At 41.7% G+C, this 16,799-nt stretch overlaps 2 protein-coding genes across 3 annotated transcripts in view; both read right to left on the reverse strand.

Moving 5' to 3' along the window:
- Positions 1–2,223, reverse strand: part of TFDP2 (transcription factor Dp-2) — a 65,163-nt gene extending 62,940 nt beyond the window's left edge. Inside the window, exon 1 of one of the 2 annotated variants that reach the window (XM_075158304.1) lies at positions 2,110–2,223. The gene's annotated coding sequence lies outside the window, so the exon portion shown is untranslated. Of the gene's footprint in view, positions 1–2,006 lie in introns of both variants that reach the window. The other variant, XM_075158303.1, reaches the window with a different exon arrangement.
- An 89-nt stretch (positions 2,224–2,312) lies between these two features.
- Positions 2,313–16,799, reverse strand: part of GK5 (glycerol kinase 5) — a 32,032-nt gene continuing 17,545 nt past the window's right edge. The window contains exons 13-16 of the mRNA XM_075158302.1: positions 13,835–13,938; positions 13,089–13,148; positions 10,128–10,261; positions 2,313–8,809 (exon numbers count right to left, since the gene is read on the reverse strand). Coding sequence (XP_075014403.1) covers positions 8,673–8,809; positions 10,128–10,261; positions 13,089–13,148; positions 13,835–13,938 — 435 coding nt within the window. The 3' untranslated portion in view covers positions 2,313–8,672. The remainder of the gene's footprint in view (positions 8,810–10,127; positions 10,262–13,088; positions 13,149–13,834; positions 13,939–16,799) is intronic.

A 16,799-nucleotide genomic window follows, 5' to 3' on the forward strand; every position in this document is an offset into this window, starting at 1 on the left:
GCACTGTGCCTTTTGCCCAGCTGAATTGTTGGCCTATCCCCTTTACACTGGATAGCTGCTGTCAAGATGCTGTATTAAAAACTGTACCTTATCACTTTGTAAAGTGAGGTTGCCAGTCAGAACCCTCTGCAGCAATAAAGAGCATTACAGAAAACATACACCACTGACAGGAAGGTTAATTACATCAATATAGTACAAGTCAAATCGTTTCTTTTTCTTGTGTTATAGTAGTGATTTCTGTACAACCAGGAAGTGGTTAAAAGAAAGCCCAATAATTTGACAGTGAAATAAGATCACTCTTAAATTCACCCACGAGACAATCTTGCTAATATTTAATAATTTTCTTTTCTTTCCTTAATATAGAATGAAATCATTACTCTTTCCTCTTCTAGAGGCACTAGACTCATTTCACAACAAAAAACTTTTCAACGGAGAAGAATTTATCCTTTTTTTCCTTTTATGACCACCTCTCCTGTCAAGTCTTCTTTTCTATAATGCAAACTTCTCCTTACTCTTTCAAGTTTCTTCAAAGTGCGGTAGTTAGCACCCTATATACTATTTTGAACAGAAGCTCCTGAAATTCAGTACTTCACTATGTACAAAACATCTTTGCGTGCACATAGCATTGGCACAAATACGGGCTGTGAAATACAGTTCTGCATTTGTTCTGTAACACTGGTCATCTATCATGAGCCTTTACACCGTGTATACAAATCATACATTTTTTGCGTAAGACAGGATATAAGATAATCAAATGAACTAAAGTTAATTTGGGAAGAGTAAAGAAATGGAGAAAAAATTATTAATTTCTCTTTTAATAGTATCACTTTATACTAGCATAAAATCACTTTTTTAATCAAAGATTATATCAAGTTGCAGTTAGTTACAACATCACACAACCCCCAATGTTTTACTGTTTTCTGTCAGTGTAATTAAGCTACACCAGTGATAGCAGTTGAAAAAAAAAAAATCTATCAGCTGTTAAAAGTATTAATGAAGAGTCATGAAAATAATTGAACTGATTTCCAAATTATGAAAATTGACTAAGTAATAATTTTTTTTAATTTTTACACAGCATGTTAAATTATATCAATTTAAACTATTCACTTTCGCTGTCAATTCAAAAATTGTCCTTTCTATAGAGAAAAACAGCACAAGCTCTGCTACATAGCTCGGCATCATCCCTTTACTCAGTGAGGGAGCACGCTCTCAGATGCGGTTTTCTTCCACATTTCAAGGAAGTTTGCTTATTCCGTATTTTCCTCCTATTGTTTGTATTCTCAACTCCGAAAGACGGCATTTATATTTGGATTCACCTCTGCCGTTAAACCCTTTACGGCTGAAAGTCAGGGAAGGCCTGTAACTCAAAGGGCGCAGGAAGAGGCATTCAATTAAGTTTTGTTGTTGTTGTTGCCACCGGACTAACCCTCCCCCGACACCATCCGTGAGTCAGAACAACCACGCTACGAAGTTCAAGCCGCACTCTGCACGGCCGCGAGCTCCGCCGGTCCCTTGTTGAACTGTAACTCCTGCGGGAGGGGGCCGGTCACGCCCCCAGCCCCCGGCCCCACCGCGGCAGCCAGCCAGGGCCGCCCCGCTCGCCCCGCGGCCGCGCACACACGCCGCGGCGCCGGCCGAGGCCCGCCGCTCGCAGCGCGCTCCCCGCAATGGAGGAGAGGGTGACCCGGCAGCGCGCAGGGCGGCTGTCACCCGCCAGCCGGGCGCGCCGCCGCCCCGCGGCCGCCCGCAGGTGTCAGGCACCGGCTCGCCTCCCTCCCGCGGCGCGGGAGGCGCCCGCCGCCGCCGCCTCCCCCGCCCGCCCCGCGTGCGGCACGGCGAGGGCGGGGGGCGGCGACGGGACCGAGCCGCCAGACGGCGCGGGGGGGCGGCGGCCGTTAAACGCCGCGGGGCGCGGGGCGGGGGAAGCGGCGCCCCGGCCCGCCGGGAAGAAAGGCGCTGCCCCTCCCTCACGGCGCCGCGGCCCCCCCCCCCGGCTCCCCGCTCACCCGCAGGCCCGGCGGCGGCGAGGGACGAGGGGGAGGGAAGGCGGTAGCGCGGGCCGGGCCTAGACAGCGACGCTGAGGCGACGAAACGGCGACGGTCCCTTACCAGCCGCCGCGGCAGGGAGCCAGCCGCTCCGCCCGGCCCCGCGCGCCGACGACGCCTCTCGGCCGGGCCGGCGCCGCGCACCCGCCGCTCGCGAGGAGGCCCCGGAGACGGGAGCCCACCAGGGCCAGTCCGCGAGCCCCGGCGCGTGGCGGCGCGAGCGCTCGCAGCGCCTCCAGCTCGGCCGCCGCCGCGCCGCCCCCCCCCCCGCGCCCGGCCCCACTCGCCGCCTCGCTCCGCCGCCGCGCCGTGCTCTGCCCGGGTCCTTCTCCCCCGCACAAGCTTGGCGGCGTCTGGCAACCGGGTGCGCCCATTGGCCGCCGCACCGCGTGAGGTCAGGCGCCCTCCCCGCGCTATTGGCTCGATCCCGTGTGTGTACACACGCCACCCGCCAATCCACGGGGCGACGGCGAGGGGGGCGGGGCGGAAGGGCGTGGCCTGCCGAGACCGGGGGCAGCCAGCTCCCCTCACGGCCCCTGGGCGGCAGGCGGGGCGCGCGGGCTGCCGTCAGCCGGGCGGGCGCGGGGGCAAAGGGCCGGATGGGGCGAAGGGCCGCGGCGGCCGCCCGGTGCAGGCGGAGAGCCGGGGCCGGCCGCTGTGCGCGGGTTCGCGCTCGCTGACAGCTCCAGCCGGCCGAGCCTGCCCTCGCCGGCGCGCAGGTGCAGGCGCTGCCCCCCTGAGGCGGGGCGCCGCAGGTCGGTATAAAGTGCACGTATTGGTATCTGTACACATGGAACGGCGCCGCAGCGTCTGCGGACACAGGCCGTGCCGGGCTCCGCTCCGCTCATGGGAGAGGCGCTGGCGTGGTTGCGTCCTGGGGACGCAGAGTTCAGCTCCGCCCGGGTTTGGCGGCCTCAGGTGAACGAACGTCCTCCCCCGGCGCGGGGAAGCCGGCTGCGGAACGGGCTGAGGAGCAGCGGCGTGGCGGTAGCGACCGGGACAGGATTCGGCAACCTCGGACCTTGCTGCCTTTTTTAACCTTGCTGCCCTGCAGCAGCTCCGTAACTTCCTCCCCGTGAAACAAAGGATCTCCGCAAACAAAGAGACGGTGTTAGTGGGGAGCAGTTGCCGCGCGCTGCTCCCCAGCGCTGCCTCCCCTCTGCCCCGCCGCGGGTAACCGGAACAGCCGCGCCTCGGCGGAGCGGCGGTACTGGAGACAGCCCCGAGGAACGCCTAGCTGTAGGTGTAGGGCCCGTTATTAAAGCTTGAAAAAGTATTTGCTTTCAACATTTCCTTATCTTTTTTAAAAATTGATTTAAACAAAGCAGGATTAAGTATTCTTGTAGAGAGAATATGAACAGAAAACGCTCCTGGGAGTAAAAAAATAAAATCGGCACTAGTTCCATTCAAAGCAAAGATGCAACGTTTGTTAAAGAAGTCTCTCTCCTATACAGCTAGGCACACATCCAAGGCATGCAGTAACCATTTTTCAAATTTCTGTAACACAAATTCACCTTAATGCCACTGAGCAAGCTGAGCAAAACAAGGTTTATGTGGATGCAGAAACACTGTTTTACAAACCTCTAGACCATACACAGAGTAGACCAAACATGCTAAACGTGTTTTTCTTGCTTTACAGACAACGTTAAATGCTCTAGAAAGACATATTTGATCCTATCCCCTTTACTAAAAAGGGAAGAAACATCAAAAAACAGGTGTTCAGCCTGTAAAATAGAGTTCTTAAACGAAGGACTAAGGAAAACATTAGCAAGCAAGAACTGTATGTTTACTTCAGTGGGATAGTTCACAACTGAAAATCTAGCATGTGCCCAGGAATTTGCTGACTTTGTGGTTTTAGTTTCTTTTTATCCTCTATAAAATACTTTCATCACATGCAACAAGACCTTTATCAATATTTGCCATGTTATGCAAGATGCCTTCATGAAAGCATTAAAAAAAAAAAAAACCAAACTATTGCGTATTCACTTGGAGACCCCTTTAACAGGTACAATCACAATAGCTAAGGTAAAGGCAACTGAAGCATGCCCTGACAGAAGCGCAGAAGGCATGCGCCGCTGCCTCAGAAAAGGAAGCAAACCAGAAGCAAACCAGGTTGGCTGGTTTATTGCACTATTCAGTAAGTTACCTGAGCTAAACAAATACTTGCACTCAAACCCAGCCTCAATAAAGACACTTATGCTTCAAAATGCTCTTTTTAGTTAATTGGTTTATTTACTTTTCTGCCAGAAACACTGATGAACTGAAGTCAGATACTATAACTGATTATGAACACGAAAAATAGGCATTTTAACCATTAAGGAGAGAAACAGAAGAAAGGTCACTGCTGTAGTTTGCATTTGCTTCCAACAGCAAACTGCCGAATGAGATGACTCTCTCTATATATACACTATTGAGTTTGAAGCTGCTGAAACAATGATCAGTTTGCATGAGGGCAAGTATGCTACTGCTGTAACATTCTAAACCGATACATAGTCTTTCAGAACTTACACAAATCCCAAACTTTATCCCGGAATGAGGGCTGCACTGAAAAACATCTTGGAATTGTTTTTTTAGACACGCTAAGGCATGGGTTTAGCAGCTACTTACAGTAAAACCTGCATTGCAGGAAGTTCTCAGGTCTCCCTCCAGAAACGGGCAGTGGTCTCCCAGCCTTAGAACATCATCTTGCTCCCTGTGGCTGGTCAGATCCCTTTCAGATCCCCCATCTTCCCTTTTCACAACACATTACTTTTCAACGTTTGCTAGTTTCATTGCTTTCTTGCCAGCCCACAACCCTTGCTATGATAACCTATAGGAACACTAACCCAAAACAGCCACCCCACCTCTTTTCTCCTGCTGAACTACAAAACCTTAAACTAAAATGCTGCCCAACTTCTGGGTCAGAGCACTACCATATTCCCAGACTCAAACCTGCAGTATGACATACCTGTTTGTTTGCAGAGGGGATCATGACTTTGTCTGTACTTTCTGGCTTGGACCAGTAAGAGACAAAACCCCCCTATCCTATGGCCCGCTGACTGGCAAGAAACAGTTCTTACCTTTTTCCACAACACTGCTGTTCAGCTGGTGAGCCTTTGTGCTGTGCCCTGACCCTGGAAATAGTGGGACTAGTTGAAGGATCTTGCTACAGAGAATATACCAAAAAGAAGCTAGCAGGCTGAAACAGCAACTCAGTATTTTCCCTTTTTACTTTCTTCTGACAGGAAAGCAAGTATAACTGCTCTTGTCAAAACCAGATGAGAGCGACTGAATTAATTTTACATAAAATTAGCTGTTACAGGAGAGAAGAAAACACTGCTTAAAAGAAAACAGTACTCAAAAATCTTGGCAAAGTTCATTACAGTGAGATTTTAAACATAGCTTACATAGTTATGTAAGAAAACTCATAGGACGTCTGCTCAGTATTTTCAACTATCTGAAGACTATTTTATCTGCCCTTTCTCTTGACATGCAGTAATTAATCCAATAGTAGTGAGATCCCTCCAACATTAGAGGGGTTTTTCATGCCATGTAGTCCCCACGTATTTAATAGGACTATATGTCATTATGAATGATAAAACTGCCAAACTGGGATGAAATTATCTACCATCAGCACCATGTGTGTCTGTGAAGGCAGGATACCCAGAGATCATTAACACATCTCTCAGCTGAATTTCCATCTTCACATGCCTGATGAGGTGCATTACTACCCAATCCCAAGTAAAACATTCACAGTCTCAACATGGTGTATCTCTTAAAATGATAAAACTACAAGCTAGTTAATATTTATGATTTTTGTATTGTTACCTTTACTATGAAACTCAGCTGATAGCAAATGTAAAATTGCATATACTTTTCAAACTGATTAAAACCACCCTGGAAGCAAAAATCTAAATATCAGTAAAAAGGGCAGCAGTAAAAGCTGTCATATTTTAAATAAAAGTTAGTATGAGTGAGGTTCTACAATGGTCTTAATGCCCTTCTGTGTAGCAAAAATTGAGACAGCAAAGAGCCTGTAAAAGAGTATCAAATTGCTTAAAGCTCATTTCAAATTCATTATCAATTAACAAGTACCATTTTAAGATATCAGCACATTAAAAATTTCCTGGGAAAAAAAAAATCAATTTTTCTTGTAACAGATAAGCAAAAGAGGCTTAGTGATCAGTAACCAAATTTCGTCAAGATGTCTATTAGTCTGTTCAGTCGTTGGGCAATTACGCGTCACAAGCTGTGGCAGATGCTCTAACCTCCAAAGGCTAATCCATCTCGGTAGACTTAGAGACACCCCGTTTGTTTCAGAGACTTACTCACTACTTTGAACCTCTCCACAATAAAACACGCAACTTTGCAGATCATTTGAAAGGCTCGGGTGGTGAATATAGTAAGGCCTTTCTGCATCCTTAATTTGCAGTGAAGTTTCTCTCCTGTAGATTTGAGGCTAGTTAAACAGGTTAAATTTCCCACTTCAAACTAAACAGTGACAGTGGTAAATAGTTATCCAGAATCGGTCCTCTAAGACACTACCTAGAGCAAGAGGACTATATAATGTCTTGGTTATCTTCTATCTTTCTAGCTGTGCTTATGGCCAGGATGAAAACCACCGCCGTGTAAAGGTGCAGTATAAGGCATGTGGCTAGCTGAATTACCTTCAGCGAAGTCATTTGAGCAGAATCAGGTCCAGCTCCCATTAGAGCTCCATCTGGGAACACTGCGGGAACCCCAGTCAAGCCCACCAAAACCACAAAACTATTAAGTGAACATCAGTAAAGGAGCCTTCATCAAGAGGGTAATAGGTGGACATTACCCCTAGGCAGACTTCGATGAAACTAAACTCCTTCAGGGAGAACAAGGTGTAGAAAACCAGCAACTGAGGCCACAAACTTCTGTTCAAAATGCCAGACTGAAAGCCCTTCTGTTTGGCCTAGTAGAACCTTCTTGCCAATGAGCATTTTCTTTAGCAGTGAGGTTGAGATGACCGAGAAAATCACAAGCTGAACACTGGTGTCGAAGCAAAGCAAGTGCTCCACATATCCTGTAACTACAGGTTCTTACCTTACAGCAGGAGGAGTGGAGGGAACCTCATCAATGGACTTTATATTAGAGTCTTGGCACCTGGACAGCCGTATTTTATGGTCCAAAAAGAAAAAGAAAAAGCAGTATCTATAGAGCTATCAACAATAGATTGTATAGTCTGCCATATTATAGAAATCAGCAGAGAGACCTGTTTTTGGACTTCAGTTCAGGATTCCCATTAAAGTAGGTTCAGGAGAGAATGGTCTCTGCAACTTGAATGATACCCAGAGAAAAAAAAACGTGCCAAGATGTAGCACAGGTTGAAGGACAGAAAGTAACAGAAGAACAAGAAAAACGGTACGTTAAGCTAAGGGTGACAGGCAAATAAGATCTAGTTTGAAGAAGAACACAGCTAGAATAGATGCTCCAACTCATGGTAGCTGACTGTGAAAGAAACTGAGGGAATGGTGTATGATTTGACCTTCCATGTTTCAGCACGAGAAAAAGTGAATTCTAGTTCTTCGGCCCTCTTCAATAATGTTAAATCTATAAACGTTTTTCATCTCCAGTGTCTGTGGAACACAATCCCCCACAGCTTGAATTTGATATTATTCTGAAATGAAAATGTTTAATAATTTTACATTTTTGAAACTGATTTACTCATACTCCTGAGAAAATTGTAATAATATAAGATTAGTGATAAACAAATACATAATTAACTACACATTTCTTTAATTTTATTTGTTTAAAAAATATAAAAGTAATTCATAGCTTCAAAAATAGACTTTTGACTCCCTTTTAGCTAATAAGAATAGGATTTTACAATGGGCTTGAAAATAGGAATTTTCAAAATTACAGATTTTTACAAGTTTGATAGCGTACCTGTAACTACTTTTAATGTATTTGTATTAGCCATGCCAGATAATATAGCTTTTGGTCTTTATAAAATTTAAAGAAATTGAGCTACAAGCTAGATAGGAACCATCAGCTACAAAAATCCTGGATTTTTTTTTTAATGGAGTACTGAAAGCCTATTTGCTTTTGTATTTCATCTTAATTTAGCGCACAAAAATGTCATCACAGAGCTGCATCAAATGCTTCCTGACAAAGTCAACCAAAAGGTGGTAGCAGGCTACTTATAAGAAAATATCTTTGTACACAACCAAGTTAATCACAACCCACCTCCCCAACAATCACTTTACAATTCTTAGAAATGCCTCGGGAAGTGTATGTGCCTTTTACCCTTCCTTGACAATTAACATACCAAAGATTTTAAAGATCAGAAGGGAGGTGAGTTCCTCAGTAGAAAACCCATCATAGGAAAAAACTCCCCATCTCTAGTACATGGTAGGATTCAAGCAGCTGGGCCACCCAAAGGAGGTCACTGAAGGGACACAAATGCTGCAGCTGGACTACAGCTGTCGGAGGGATGATATGAAGGTTCATTGTGGTGTGGTAAGTAATCTAGCAGCAGGGGGGTAACTGAGTACCGTGTAACTTTATATATACACCATCAGAAGTTTCAGTTATGCTTTTTACTGTCCTGTTAATGTCAAGATTTTATAAACATGAATTAAAACATTTTAATTGTTCTATAATTAAAATGCCAATTTCTACCAGTGCAGAGAGCATTTCATTGCTTGTAGCCAGGTATCCATAGCAGGTTTGTAATCCTCCGAGTCCTTGTGGGGCTCAAAAACTGCTTCTATTCGCCTTAGCTTCTTTAGTTGTTCTTTGTCAGTCCAAAATCCTATAAACAGAAAGTTCATTCTCAAGCTCAACTGCAAATGTTATTTTTGAGTTGTTTTAATTTATTTCCAAGAGATCCAAAGCAGAAACACAGTAAGAAATCATGACAGCTTTTCTTTACTCAACCAACAACTTTCTCAGAGGGAAGCATATTTTTAACATTGTGAAACTCCTTTCCAATAGCATCCACTTGTTTGGAATCCTGACAACAGCACATCTGCTTAACTGGGACGGTTTCCAAGGAACAGTGCTGGTACACTGAAGTTCCCTTAGGTTTCATCCACACTCTGCTTTCGGCTGCAGGTCCCTCTCAATGAGGAAGGGCCACAGAAACCAAGACTTAGCACTAGTTGCTTTCCTATTGTCTTAAAAATTGCATACATGGCAGAAAACAGCTGGTGTTATGTATTCAGATTAATTTATGCTATTGAATCATTCTTGTCTATCGAGGGCTGCAGCTTTCTTACAGTTTTAATTGCTGAGTAAGTCTTACCTAAGGATGTAGGTTTTATCTTACAATTGTCTTATTCACAATCAAAGCAACTGAATGAAGTTAACACCCACCTACAACATACACATCCATTAAGCAAAACCATGGACAGTTTGTAGTTTTAAGTCTGGTTAATTATATACAACAATTCTGTGTGAGCAGAGCTGGATTTTTTTCCCTGTTAATAATTTATTTTGTACTTCCATCGCATTTATTTCTGTGAAAACCTTAAAGACTCGGTTCACAGATGACAGGACGCAGCGTCAGTGGGAATGACAGGGCTGCACGTAAGCACAGCAGCTTCCTTGTCACGTGATCCACCCCCACGGAGCACCGCTCCAGGCGCGGCCAATAGGGGAAGGGAGGCGAATGTCCGCCTCCGGCAGAAGGGAGGTAGCAGGGTAGGGTTCACCTCTTCCTTCTCCAGCAGTACATCCTTCCAAATGTAAATGAATCTTACAAACGTGTGCAGATACTTTTCACATTAAACTCACTGTCGCTATTCATTGATGTAAAACTAAACAAGCATACAACTGCTCAGCAAAGGACACGGTGTTAGAGATACATATAAGGTCCTTGATTTGGTTTATGTATGATGTTACCATCTGTTCTTTGGTCCATCAAATACAAGTACATGAGTACAAAGCACTATGCAGAGAAACATAAACACTTACCTTGGATTCCCACAAAAATGGCTAAAGTAAATCCTTTGGGGAGTGTTTACAATTATTTGAAGTTATGCCCTGTTTTTTTCTGATTTTTTTTTCCTCCGTATTTACAAACATGCATTATGAAGGGAAAAACAAAACCCCTTTAAATGTATACATACCTGAAGCAAGGCCTGCTAGAAAAGCTGCACCAAGACTAGACATGTCTGCATTTGCAGGTTTTTCTATTTTCTTATTAATTAAATCTGAAGTCATCTGCATGACAAAACTATTATTACTGACACCTCCATCAGCTCTATAGGGAGAGAGGAACAAGAAGTTAAAAAAAATGTGTTTAGTTTAAATGCTTACTGCCAACATTTCAGAAAACAACTTTGGGGGTTTCACACCTATGCATAAATCTTCCTGTCACTCATGCACAAATGCATTTCCATTTTATGGGCAAATTTAGAGGCCAGCACAAGGTGCCTAGAAAAAAAAAGAACGCCTATAAACTGGGGGAGGAATGGTAGACAGACAGGGACACGGGACAGACACATGATCAAAAGCTTTGAAAGCTCCGTCTTCTAAAACTATACATCATCTTGGTTGAAATGTTAGGGTTTGTAACAGAATCTTTATATAATTATCACCACAACATGACAATAGTCAAAACCATTACATTAAACAAACCCTTTCAAGTGTTCTCAGATCTGGAAAAGTATTTTTTTCATTACTACCAAATCTTTGTACTAGTTAGCTAAAATGCCTTCACAGTTGCTTCTTTTTATGAGGAGGATGAGAATGAGGCTTCCATCTATCTATTTTCCTAATTGCATCATATTGAAGACCCTTTTAATGGAGAAAATTAGAACTTATCAATGCTGATCTTTAATCATCTGAGAGTGATTATTAGTGGTGCAAAGTAATCACTCTTGCAAACAAAAAATAACTATAACAAAAAGCGATCTTTGAATTGTCATAGATTGGTCCAACAGTGCAACAAACTCCAATACCACCCAGGTATGGAGCTGCTGTTCTATCAAATGTGGTGCGGTAAAGACATCTACTGTTTATTACTATAGAAAGTGTTGGGTAATAAAACTTAACAGTTGCTTAGAAATTTTCAAGTCAAATATGCCAGCTGAAATCTTCTATACTACGTGATGCCTCAGAAAACTTTTGCATAAATATTTTGGTTGTTTCTGAAAGTAAAATCAGGAGTCACTGCCTGATTGGCGATGTTACAGGGTTTTGCTTGTTTGTACATACAGTTAAGCAGGGTTACCACCTCTACACTACAGCATAAAAACCTTTAACTGGCAACGTCACTTTCTTAATGCCAGTGACATGCATTTTCCTTCTTCTGTAAAAATAAGACATCCATTTAATTCAAGCTACAAGGGGAAAAAGGAAAGAAAATTTCCAAATACTCAGTTTTACATTTAGCTAATTTTTGCTGCTAGGTACTTTGAAGATTCAGTCTGTACAGTACATCTTCTAGCTCAAAGTTCCTACATGCCATTTGACTGGGGGATGTGCTATTTCACAGAACAAGTAAATACATGACATTCCAGGACTCCAGGGACCACCAGGATCATCCTTGTAAAGGGTGCCGCAGACTGCTACAACATAGACACGAGGACTAAAACTGAGGGTTCCTTCTCCGTGCTTTCCTTGATGGTGTTGAGACAAGCAAAGAGAAATAATAGGAATGCAGAGGACTAATGAAAACGATGACTTTGTAGGAGCCTGTAGGAGCAAGAAATGAGGGATACGGGACAACAGCTAAAAAGGGAAGGAACATATTTATGGGATAAAAACAACAACAACGAAATCAAAGGTAGTGGATAGATACTAAAGATGGGAAGACAAAAGGATTAGAGAGCAGTTTACAACCCTAGTGAAAAACCCATTAAGTGTATCTCATTATCTTCTAATGCCTAATCCACGAGCTGAATTGCTACTGATCGTAGTTAACTATTACAGTCACTATATGAAACAGCAATTTTATATTAATGAATAAAACAGAATGTGATCATACAATTTAAAGTTTACGTTACAGTGTAAATGGAATCGGAATTCTAATGTTCCCTAGGCAGTACTTCCACACGTCCCATTTTTCAGTTCGCAGTCTTAATATGACTTCTCAAATTTTGGACGCAATTTTCTATGTAAAAAAAGCTCCCTAACGAATAAAAAATTCCAATACTTTTCATCTTTTCCTCTTCATTAAAACCCCAAGCCTGGCTGTTCCTTCATCTTTGCCTACTGTGTCCCAGTACGTGATGGAAGACAGAAACTTCTACCTCCCCCCACTTTGTACTTTCACTTTTCTTCCACTACTCAAAATTCTGATTTCTCAGATGTCTACACGCCTGCCAGTCTATTTCTTCCTTTGCATGGGTATCAGAAAAAAAGCCACAAGAGGGACAGGAATGCTCTCCTCTCTGTTCTTGCGGTGACCCCTGGCTGCCAAAAGGAGAAATTTTGGAGAGCTTTCTCAGCGTGAGAGGGCTTGAGGCTGGTGTGTCCAAACGAAGTACCTACTGAAAGTGCAACGTAGTTTTCCAGCAACACATAATTCAGCTAAATTTTTCCAAGACATTGTGAAAAGCATATTCTAGGGATCACAGTTACTTCACTAAATTTGATTTGCTTCTTCAAAGACTGAAGCAAAACCAACGTCTTGACAACTGAATTGTAAAAATATTCTTCCTCTTTCCCTCAAAAATAGATCCAGTTTTAATCAATGTCTTCAAAAAATATTCAGTCTGTGACAGACTCAGCACAAAAAAATTCAGTATGAAAGAATGATAATAAAGGGTAGAATGACTTTTGTGGAAGGCATTGCTATATGCACTCTAGTGCTACCTGAAAACATGAAGTTGCTTTTTTTTAAAAAAATAATTAGAGCAATTCATTACTCACCTGCTGACAATCACCAATGCCAATGGTTTAATTAATAACTGACCGTTCCGTGGGTAGTCTCTACTGCCACTTTTAAAGTTACATTAACATTTGACTTGGTATTCATCTATTTCTTAGCAGAATTTTTACAGTAAGATAAAATGCGTAATAAAGTTCACACCTATTTAAATCAAACTCCCATATATAAAATTTAAAAGTTACACGGAACTTACCGAATAGTTTGAAGAGGAATGCGTACCTTCTTCACAATGATATCATAAAGCTGTTTGTTTCTTTAAAAAAAATATTTAGTTGAATTAAGCATTACATATTCCATAAAGTGTTTCCAGTATCTACATAGTCAGAAAATAAAATACAAGGCAAAAAATGCCTCAGTTGTGTCAGAACTGCTGCAATAGCTAACAAGCTTCCAAAATCCATAAATAAAAAAAAAAAAAAACAAACAAAAAAAGGACTGAAACTGGTCTTTGTTATACATCATTACGAAGGCACAAGTATGGATAAATCACGGCCCATTCTATAGCAAGTCATTGTGGAGGGTACATTTATTCCCACCTGAAACTGATGATAGGTTTCTACAGACAAGATGCAATTGTTGATGTAACGAGTGGGTTAGTGAGGAAAGTAGGCTGACAGAGCATTAATCAGAGTTTATCCAGCTGTTCTTTAAAGAGAACCTCTGAAGGCTGTGAGTTTGACTTGTTCTGAAACCATTTCATTTAATGGAAGATCTAAACACAAAGGATCTCTACCCTTTTCTATATACATGAGTTTATTTGTAAAATGTTAAAGGAAAAAAAAAAGGAAAGCAGCTAAAACTCCTTTTCAATGTAACAGTTATGGATTGCTGCAGTTTATATTTTACAAACTGGAGCAGTCCATGTATCCATTTAACACTGCTGATCAAAATAAAAGCAAACATAAGAAAACATAAGGGAGATAATTACGTAAGCAGTACCTGAAAGCTACGGATTCCAATATAGCTCGTACAAGATGGTTTCTAGTAGTGGAAGGTTTCAGCCCCATGAAAGAGGCACATAAATATGGGTCATTCACAGAAACCTGCAGAAAAGATTTCACCGTGAGCTCAGTGAATTGTATTTGTAGGCTTTTGAGAAAGGAGTCAAATAGTAAGAAAAAAAAAATGACTTACGACAATTACAGGCAGCATAGTGAAAGAAGAAAATTGAAGACAATATGTAAGAGGTATATAGTGTTATTTTAGCTAACTCAGTGAACAGTTTAAATAGCTTCTTTCAAAGGTTTAAGTGACTTCTTCCAAATTTGACATACTAAATAACACTAATCTGTATGACTTCTCTTTAAAATACATATAGTGTACACTTCAAGTATCTAGGACAGGGCACACTGGTATTGCTGTTCTCTAGCAAGATTTCACACACATGCTTTTTTTTTAAAACACTCCTGAACTGCTGAAAAAAAGATGAACTGACTTTTAAAAGTAACACTGAAAAGGATGGTAATACTTTTTATTAGTTTATACTGCAGCCTCTTTTCAGTGACACTGATAAACAGAGTCCAGCTAAAATTCTAATGATCACTAAGTTGTCCTCTTTTTGCAGGAGAACTGGAGGAACAATTGATGAATCTCCTTTCCACCCCTGTGACGAACTTTATCACAAAATACTAGTTTGCTGGTCCATATCTGGTTTGTGACAATGTTAAATCTTATTTGCACTGTAAACAGTCATTTTGAAATTGAAACAATCCTTTCCAGTTGTATTGTGCTAAATATCAATTATGACAACACTTACCAGAAGTTTGAATTTCATGCTTATAAAATACATACACACATATTTATAAAGTAAATTAAGAAAATGCTATCATATGTTAAAAAAAAAAACAAGTGTATGTATAGGTACATACAGTCAAAAGGAAAACTGGCATTTTGCAAAAGTTCCTAAACAGAAGAAACTTCTGCATTAAAATAAAAGAAAATATTCTTTTTTTTCCATATACAAGTACCATTCCCATTCTAGGAATGGAACCACTTGTCCAGCCCAGTAGCATAATAAGGATCCATGGCTTCCAAGTTTACAAAAGCATAGACTTGTATTCTACATAAGGGTATCTTGAAAGAATCAATCATTAAAAAAAAAAGTAGCAGTGCATATATATATACATACACCCCGATGAAGAGTCCTAAGTTTTTGCTGTTACTACTAACCACAGCAAATTAACCCTGGAAACCCGTTTCTAGCAGAATAAGTAAGAGGAAAAACGATTAAACCACATATTCACTCAATTTGAAATACACTTTCACAATGATGCTCCTCTCAGTGTGCTGCATCACAGCAGTAGAATTCAGTAAGAAAGAAACTTATTGCCTTAATATGGATGAGTAGAGAAACATTTTACTCTGTGTAGGAAACGAACATATGGGCTTCATAAGAACCCTCCCCAACCACTGTTGTTTTGAAGTCTACGAAACATTACCATACAATCAACTTGTGTTAGCATCTAGCCAGTGAAGCTAAGCTGACATGTTACAGTCCCAGAAGTGTTCAACTCTGTTCATGTCCCTTTTCATACCATTTAATCCACTGAGTTTCTAAATTGATACAGATTATGTTACTGTGAGTCTACTAGCTAAGCACGTTCCACTGAAATAAGCAGGGCCTTTTAAAAGGCAAAGAAGTTCACATTGGTGAATACTATTAGTGGTAACTAGATGCCACAGTTAAAGAGAAATCCATTCAGTTTTCCAAGTACAGCTTCTAAATTTGGACTGGGAATATTAGAATTCAGGAAAAAGAGACTGAATCAATGTTTACCAAGAAGCTAGCTGGGGTTTCTTCTGGAGACAGCGTCAAGAAAGCAAGGGGAAGACAAACCCGCAAAGCAAAACAAAAACCAACCAAACAAAAAAGAGGTTTTACCAACATCTCTAGAACTTGAATATTAATAGAATTAAAGGTTCAAAAAAGATTCAGACTAACATTTGTCTACCTCAGGATTCCTGTCTGCAAGTACTGAAATTTGTCATGGGTCAACATTTGCTTATTCACAGCACAATTACCCACAGTAAATGCTAAATGGAAGCATCTCAGCATAATCAAGCTTTACACCCCTAAAAATAAATGTAATAATTAGGTCAGCTGTTTGAGAGAAGCTAGCTGGGCTACCTGCAGAAGAAATGAAATTTTTCTTTGCCTTGTTCCGTTAACACACAGGACTTACACAAAGGTAAGGTTAAAGATGTTAAGTTTCTTTAGAAAAACACACTAGTCCTGGGAATGATCAAACTGAGTATGGTAGACCAATGAAGATCAAAATAAAATGCACTTTTGGACCCACGCAGCAAGATAAGCTGTCAAAAACATTCCATGCGGCTCTAAAAAGTATGTATGCAAACTAACAAATTACTATCTAAGACTTCTAAGAGAAAAGAGAAGGTGGTGATTTTTGAGAAAAAAAAAAAATACTGTTTTCATCTTAGTGGCTTTTCTTTGTTTGGGTAACACAGTAACTTTTGAACACCTGACAGGCTCAAAATCAGCTGTCTATACATCAGAGAACCAGCTGATGGCAGACATTACTCAACCCCCACAGCACATACTGGAAGTAACTGAACAGGCAGTTATGTCAGCTCCCCAGCTATCACAATTTGTCTTTTAATGTAACGTGTTAACTGGAATTCCCATCAATTCCAATCTAGACTAATATGCTAGACTGAACTGCAGTATCAGTATCACTCTTCTTGCTGCCCCTGCACAGGGACAGTAACGCACATCTGTAATGAAACTCAAGAGGGATCATGAATCGGAGGTGGAAAGGACAGACATGAGGACACGTAAGTCTCTAGCATAAATGGAAAGCAAGTAGAAAGAACCCAGAGCTTGTGACCCAGAGGGGATCAAGCAATTGCAGGAAGTTCCTCAAATAGAGAGGATGGTAAAAGC

This window comes from Calonectris borealis, chromosome 9, assembly GCF_964195595.1.
Source record: "Calonectris borealis chromosome 9, bCalBor7.hap1.2, whole genome shotgun sequence".
Taxonomy (NCBI): Eukaryota; Metazoa; Chordata; class Aves; order Procellariiformes; family Procellariidae; genus Calonectris; species Calonectris borealis.